Source organism: Populus nigra, chromosome 2, assembly GCF_951802175.1.
Source record: "Populus nigra chromosome 2, ddPopNigr1.1, whole genome shotgun sequence".
Lineage (NCBI taxonomy): Eukaryota > Viridiplantae > Streptophyta > Magnoliopsida > Malpighiales > Salicaceae > Populus > Populus nigra.
The window spans coordinates 40,799,426-40,807,293 of record NC_084853.1 but is presented as its reverse complement, the minus strand read 5'-3'; the positions used below and the strand labels follow the sequence as shown (position 1 = coordinate 40,807,293).

The window sequence follows — 7,868 nt, the reverse complement described above, 5'->3', positions numbered from 1 at the left end:
TTAGTGTTTGGTGATACCATGAAAAATAAATTAAAAAATATTTTGCAATATTTGATTATATTATAGAAAATAAACTGAAAAATAACTTATTAATATTTTTTTTTTCAAGTTTATTAATATAATAAAAAACAAATCTTATAAATTAAAAGGTTGAATAAAAATAAAATTAAAAAAATTTAATTTTATAAATTATCTCGAATAATAATAAATAGATTAAGGAACTCAAAACAATACACTTGGAACATGGAAGTTAAACAAGATGGAAGGTGCCAACCTTATACTTGTTGCAAAACTTGTAGAAATCCAAATCGAAACAACACCACACAGATGGGTTATGTCATATGTAATGAGTTGATTCTCCCAAACTGTTGCACCAGTGCTAACATCCATAACAAGGTTCAAACTTCAAGTTATATCCACCATTCAGGAAACAACTTCGCAGATTCATCTAGTTCTGTGATTTACTATTACCATAAAATAAGGTCAAATTCAGAAATTTCACATGTTACCCCATAGCTACCAACAGTAGAAACAAATGACAATTAAACAGAAAACAACAGGAACAATAGCATTCCAGAAGGAAAACAGATTGCCGTTTTTATCCCGAAGAAGAAGAATGAAGAACGATTGTCAAAATTTCAGCAAGGAAGTTCTGGAAAGAAATGCTGATAGCTTCAACAATCAGTCATCTGCAAACAATTAACTGCCCGCAAATAAATGTCTACTAAAACACCATATGGTTCAGTTAATGATGGGATTACGCTAAACATCCATACACACCAATGTCGACCACGAATTTAAGTTAAAACACCTCCCATAACTCCCAAAAACAGAGGAAAAAAAAAGTTAGAATAAAGCATAGCATATGTGATATAGGACAGGGTAGTCAAAGGTACAAAAAATTAGAATTCCCAGAAAATTAGAGAAAGAGTAAAGAAACCCTGTAGAAGAGGGTAAATCCATGTAGAAGAGGGCGAAGGAGTTAGAAGAAAACCCTATAGGATAGGGTTCAAATACACAGAAGAAACATAATCACTTCTGAAATTTTAATTCATAATAAATGTTTTCTGCATTTTACAAAGGATATGGTGTTTATATAGACACCAAGAAACCTTAATGTCCTAAACTAATAATAAGAATCATAATAAATATTAGTTTTAATAATAAATCAACAAAATCCTAAAAATCTATCTAAATAGTAACAAAATTCTATGCATAATAGATCACAAACAAATAACTAAACTACATTGTTCTTATGCTGCATCAATATGGAAATCAAACAAAAACCAGCTACAAAGAAAAACGGGGCTAATTTATATATTATACACTAGTAGTTCACGATACATGAACGATAAATCTCAAGAACAAATAACAGAAAAAAAATATACAGCATAAACGAGCTAATACACTGTCAAGGTCCTCGAGGATACAGATGAATTGCAATATAATAGTAACAATTAACAAATATTCACCAGTCAGCAGCTACAGGGAGAGCTGAGTTAGAACATTCAGTGACATTTTTTTGTGAAGATAATAGAGTGGAGAGGAGTGTGGCATAAGAAATGGAACTTTACTATGAGAATAACCGAGACTACAATCAGAAGAAGAATAAAGCATACGAGACATGGGCAGAGAGCTACCACACACTTGCTCTCCCCGCCCTCGTTTCCCACTTTCTCCTCATCTTCCCTGTCTTTGATCCACTGCGAGTAACTCCGTGGCAAAGCACCACTACCATTAGACTTGCCCATTGAAAATGGGTGTGATCTGATTGTATTCAAGCGGTGACTAACAAAATGAGATCTAAATTTAGCTGACGAAGACAGTAGGAGTGTGATGGTGGTGGCAGGTAGCTAGACTGGTGGTTGTCTTTTGAGTAAAGAAATAGCAATTCACGGCAAGGCTGTAGGTTTGTCTGTCTAGCGAAAGGATGGACCCTTTCTCCGGGCCTGATCAACTAGCAACTTTGCTTTGTATAGGCCAGGCCATGTCAGGCTGTTAAGAAGACCCATTTTGTAAAACTGCCTTGCAAGAAAGATACTTTTCTTTTTCAGAATTTATTTTTTAAAATTGTTTTTTTATTAAAAATTATTTTATATATTAGTACAACATAACAATAAAAAAACGTAAAACAATTAAAAATTTTGGCAAGTCGTTATAAAGTTTAATTTGATATCTTTACTCTTGATGTCAATCATTTATTAAAAAGGATGCTCCGAAGGGTTGAATTTTGATTTTTTAAAATATTTTTTTATTTAAAAATATATTAAAATATTTTTTATTTTTATTTTTAAAAAGTTATTTTTAATCTTAAAAAAATATTTTAAAAAAACATAAACAAATGAATCTAAAACTATTACAAATGGTGTTAGGTTCATGTCAAATTAACCGTATGCCGCCATGTGTCCTTTAAATAAAAAAATTTAATTGAGAAAATATGTCATAAAGTTTCTGCAAGTAAAATTATGCAGTAAAAATCTTAAAAATCAAACTAATTATTTTTTCCCTTAGAAAAAAATATTCATAAACTTTAACCTGCTTTTGTCGATGATGAATCGAAGAAGAATTTGATACAATATGATGATTCTGAAGAGGAATTGTTGGATTTGAGCAATGAGAAGATTGAGTGGGGAGAGCCATGTGTTAAGAAGGTTGCGCAGGGTTCTTTGGGTTTTAGGAAGATTGTGCTTGAAGATGATGAGATGGAGAATGTCGAGGGCGATAATGGCGGTGCTGGTGGTGGTGACGACTCGAGTGATGAAGATTGGGGAAAGAATGCGGAGAAGGATGTTAGCGAGGAGGAGGACGTTGATTTGATGGATGAGGATGAAGCGGATGATGGCAAGAAAGGAAAGAGAGGTGGGAAGGATTCGAGGAAAAGGAAAGCGAGTGGAGAAGGTGGAAAGTTGGATTTGGGAAAGAAGGGAAAGAGTGGTGGGGATGCGAGTACGGGAGGAGTCAGGGTTTCAATATATGATGACAGTATGCTTCCATTGATGGAGGAACTCATAGCTTTTGCTAAATTTATTGTAGATGAATTTATGAGGTGCAATAATTTAGATATGTTGTCAATTTCAGACAACAATCTAGATTGAACAACATGGGCGTTGAAATCCATGTGCTTCTTCATCTGTTTGATCATATTATACCACCATGGTACCACTACACAAGGGAGTAGCACAACTTCAGTTGCCTGCATTTAAGTTTGTTCAAACCTTGAGTGCAATTCCATTTGCAGTGGAATAAAAGAAAAGGAACATTATAATTATTAAAGAAATATTAGATAAAAACCCACTTTAGAATAGGTGATTAACATCGAAGAAATTAAATATTTTCATCAGTATATTTCAGGCATGCAGTAATAAGCTATGTTGAAAATCAAACAAGTAATAAGAGAATTTTGCGTGCAAATATGTAGTTTTATTAAAATAAACGAGTGTAGTACCAGAATGATGAAGATGAGAACAGGCCTTGATGCTATCAATGAGCTGAGCTTCATTGGATTTTGTAGATGTAATCAAACAAGGCCAAAATGAACTCTATGCATCCATGAAAACCATAGAGAATCAAATCAATAATATTTCCACAAATATAGAGTGGCTAGACAGTTTGAGACTATGACGTCAATGCTTGAAGAGATGGGTGAAAAAAGGCTTTTGACGTTGGACACATTTTCCATTGCAATGACAGATTTTGCCGCTGCAAAGGAGAGGAAAAAGGCTATTGGTATTTTTGAGTTAATGAAGAATCACAAATATAGAGTGGGTGTCGAGACCATTAATGCTCTGCTTGATAGTCCTGGGAGGGCTAAGCTTGGGAAAGAAGCTCAGGCACTATTTGGGAAGTTGGAAGGTAGGTTTACGCCAAATTTGAGGACATATACTGTATTGCTTAATGGATGGTGCAGGGTGAGGAATTTAATGGAGGCAGGGAGGATTTGGAACGAGATGCTTGATGAGGGTTTTAAGCCTGATATTGTCACCTATAATATTATGCTTGAAGGGTTGTTAAGGAGTAAAAAGAGGTCTGATGCAATCAAGTTCTTTGAGGTCACGAAAGCCAAGGGCCCAACACTTGATGTTCGGAGCTATACAATTTTGATCCGGGATCTATGCAAACAAACTAAGATGAAAGAGGCAGTTGGATATTTTTATGAGATGGTTGATTCCGGTTGTCATCCTGATACTGCAGTTTACACATGTTTGATGACAGGGTATGGGAATCATGAGAGGATGGACATGGTTGATGAATTGTTGAAGGAGATGAAAGAAAAGGGCTGTCCACCTGATGGGAAAACTTATAATGCGCTTATCAAGTTGATGACCAGCCAGAGAATGCCAGATGATGCAGTGAGGATATACAAGAAGATGATTCAAAATGGAATTGAACCTTCAATCCACTCTTACAATATGATAATGAAATCTTACTTTCAAATAAGAAACTATGAAATGGGTCATGCCGTTTGGGATGAAATGAATAAGAAAGGCTTTTGCCCTGATGATAACTCCTATACTGTTTTCATTGGAGGGCTTATAAGTCAGGGTAGATCTGATGAGGCATGCAAATATTTGGAGGAGATGATAGAAAAGGGAATGAAAGCTCCTCAACTAGACTACAACAAATTTGCGGCAGATTTCTCCCGAGCTGGGAAGCCTGATATACTCGAGGAGTTAGCTCAAAAAATGAAGTTCTCTGGCAAGTTCGAAGTCTCTAATGTGTTTGCCAGGTGGGCTGAGATGATGAAGAAGAGAGTTAAGAGAAGAGAACCTGGTGATAGAAAGTGTACTCAACTTTCCCAAGGCCAACGGTACTCTCTTTATGAGATGGCAGATGGATGATGGTTGGCGAAAATCATTTCTTCCTGTTCTTTACTGATGAGTATTTTTTTTAACGATTGCCCATTACCAATGGTGCTGGTTTGTGTTGTATATTTTTGTATTCATTACGTCCCACATTTCTTGTTTTAATTCTTATTTTAGTTATTTTCAAGAGATATGTGACTTGTCTTTAATGCAATATAAATTGGGCCAGTTTTTATTGGTACTCTACTTTCCTTCTCTATGATTTTTCTTCTATTAAGCATTGGATCTCTTCTTTCATGTAGCGAATAAAACTATTGTGTTTCTCTGCCATTTTCTAGCGTTGTTGCTGAGGTTTGCATTGATTTAATTAAAGGTAAAACAAATCATTTAAGTGAATTTCCTGGGTCACTTTTGAAAGAAAGTGGAGGCTGCATGGGCTGAATTCATGGCTGACGTGGGTATGGGTGAATGTTTAGTGAAATCCTCCTGAACATCTGAACCATGTACCATTTTTGCTGCAGAAGTTAGTTTTCAAGATTGAGGCCACAGCTATAATCACTAATAAATCATATAATCTAAAATTTCTGGGGCAATTAATTGAATTGTTTCAGATGACTGGTTGTGGAAGGTCATACTGCTATGATGTTACAGCTTAAAGTACAATTTTTTAGGGCCGACCAGCTAGTATTGGAGTCCAAGGTTCTATCACACTCGTTATGAGATTTGATTCACCAGAGGTAAAATTTACCCCCAGCTGCTATTTTTTTTGTCTAACCTTTTAGCTGCGATTAGTTTGTTGATCTGAAAACTTTGTGGAATTTAATTTCAGGCTGAACAGCGTAACAAAGACATATACCGACAGGCCGGGGCTATTACTTTTCCACAAAACTTGTTTTTTTTAAGCAGTTCTAATTTGGTCCAGAAATGCCTCGAAATTCGAGTTGGGTTTTTGGTGTTGAATGCAAATTCCGTTACCCTCTTGTTTTGATATTAATTTCGATTGATCTCTAGGATTGATTTGTGACGTTACTTGGTTTGCTTGATAACGATCAAGTATTGGATCTGATAAATTGTTGCTGTGGTTCTTACAAAGGAATCAGCGGGGTAAATTTGGACTAGTATGCTCATGTAGCAACTTCTGGTTATTGGTTTTGTGTGGTCTAATTATTATCAGTTTTACTGTTAAACAGAGGACCTCATTTTCTGAACTATGCTTGGTTACTTCTGCAAAGTATACTCAATGGCTTGCCTGGATGAGATATTTTGGATTGAGTCTTTTATGCAGCATTGAGATATTCAGTGATGAGTTTGATATATTTACTTGCGACATATTTAGTTGTTGTTCCTCCGGAGGTGCTTCATGATGCTAAACTCGGAGATCATCAGTTGGTCTACTCTGTTTTGTTATGGGCTTGCAAACATTTCACTTGATCCGCACTGCTTTCTGGTATGATTGAGGGCCAATGCTTTGTTTGATTGAGTGCTTTCGTCTGAGATTGTTGACTCTAATGTCTGGTGTGATCAGATGCCAGTGTTTTGACGATTTTATTGCAAGCCTCCACCAGCCTTGCCTCCATGCTTTGATTTGGAGTTATAATTCTAGTGTAGTTATTTTGACTCTTCATTGTTGAGTTACTAAGCTAATGGTGTTATTCTCATTGCCCGCCCTTATCATCACTCAAGACTTCTCGGATTTCTCTTAACAATATTGACTCTGATTTGCCCAGAGGAAAGGAACTTTCCTTTAGGAAATTATATATATATAAAAAAAAGTGTCTGCCTTTCTCTGAAAGCTTCTTCTAACATTTCCACGAGAGAAGCCCCATATGAATCATTTGATGAAAGTCACGCGTACCAGGTATGGTGAGTTTCTCAGAATGTAAGCACCACAGATGCAAGTATGATTCCAGTGGTCGAATGCGGATGTTTGAAGAGGGATTTTGTTTTCGACGTCGTTTTTATTTTCGTTGCTGGTGGTCTTTCGCTACCTTTGTGATTCCTGTTATGGACGTTTTCCATTAACATCACTTTTTTCAAGTTTCTACTGTTGTTCGATGACTGGTTGGTCTGCCTGAGCTCTTTGTACACCCATTAGTTTCTGCTGTTGTTCTGTCTGAGTCCTGTGTACTGCCGTTATTTTGATCTACCTTTTCCTTGTAGGTTTGAGATTCCAAAAACCATTACTAAAATATGAGATTTCAAAGATGACGCAATTTATTTGACGCAATAAAGTTCGAGACTGTGTTTTCATTGAGATTTCAGAGTATACATTAATGGAGTTGCTCTTTGCAAGACACATTCAGGTATGGGAGGAAAAAAGCCACATTCAGCGTGCTTCGCTACGCTGTATAAAATTCGTTCATCTGGATGTAATTCACGTTCACCGAAAGAGTTTACATGAATTGACTTCATATTGATACTCAAGTCGTCATTTTTTCCCACGATACTAAGATTTGTCATGTCAGGTTCGTATCTCCCTAGAAATGGAAGGCATCATCATCATGTTCAAGGTGAGGTCGGAACCTGAACCCTCCAAAACAAGTAATCACCCCCACTGTAACGGGCCTGGATATCAAATTGTCAAAGCAAACATAAATCTCGACACTCACTAACACTCTGAACAGGGGACACTTTGCTATGCTTCTTGAAGTGCAGGATTGCTACCCTTTGAAGCTTTGCTTTTGAGCACCACAGTGTCTAATCCTAGCTCTCTCAGTTAGTCTCCCAAATAAAAAACTTGGCATCAACAATAAACAGTATAGACTACATTAAGTATTGACATAATTAACAAATACTTTAAAATGTGTAGGTAAAGTAATGTAGCGTTTCATGTATTTTTTTTCCTTCACTTCTTTTTTTGTTTTTCATCTTTTTTTTTTAAAGTTTTACATGTTTTTTTTTCCAAGGTTGTCTTGTTCTTTTTATATATATATATATATATATTTAAATTATTTTTATCAATTTTTTTTAATATTGAACTGATTAAAATTTTAATTATATAGTTTTTTAAAAAACATTATGAATTACTATAATATTTTTCTACATGGTTTTTTTTATTATATTTTT

At 35.4% G+C, this 7,868-nt stretch overlaps 1 protein-coding gene and 1 long non-coding RNA gene across 2 annotated transcripts; one reads left to right on the top strand and one right to left on the bottom strand.

Annotated features, from left to right (window-relative positions):
• Positions 1-422: 422 nt before the first annotated feature.
• LOC133682217 (uncharacterized) lies at positions 423-2,089 on the bottom strand. The gene is made up of 2 exons (XR_009836635.1): positions 1,641-2,089; positions 423-689 (listed from the first exon to the last, which is right to left on the bottom strand). It is a non-coding gene; the product is annotated as an uncharacterized LOC133682217 (long non-coding RNA).
• A 303-nt stretch (positions 2,090-2,392) lies between these two features.
• Positions 2,393-5,132, top strand: LOC133682979 (pentatricopeptide repeat-containing protein At3g62470, mitochondrial-like). The gene is made up of 3 exons (XM_062106505.1): positions 2,393-2,404; positions 2,562-3,046; positions 3,596-5,132. Exons 1-3 carry the CDS (start codon positions 2,393-2,395, stop codon positions 4,836-4,838), a joined length of 1,740 nt encoding a protein of 579 aa, XP_061962489.1. The 3' UTR covers positions 4,839-5,132.
• Positions 5,133-7,868: the final 2,736 nt, after the last annotated feature.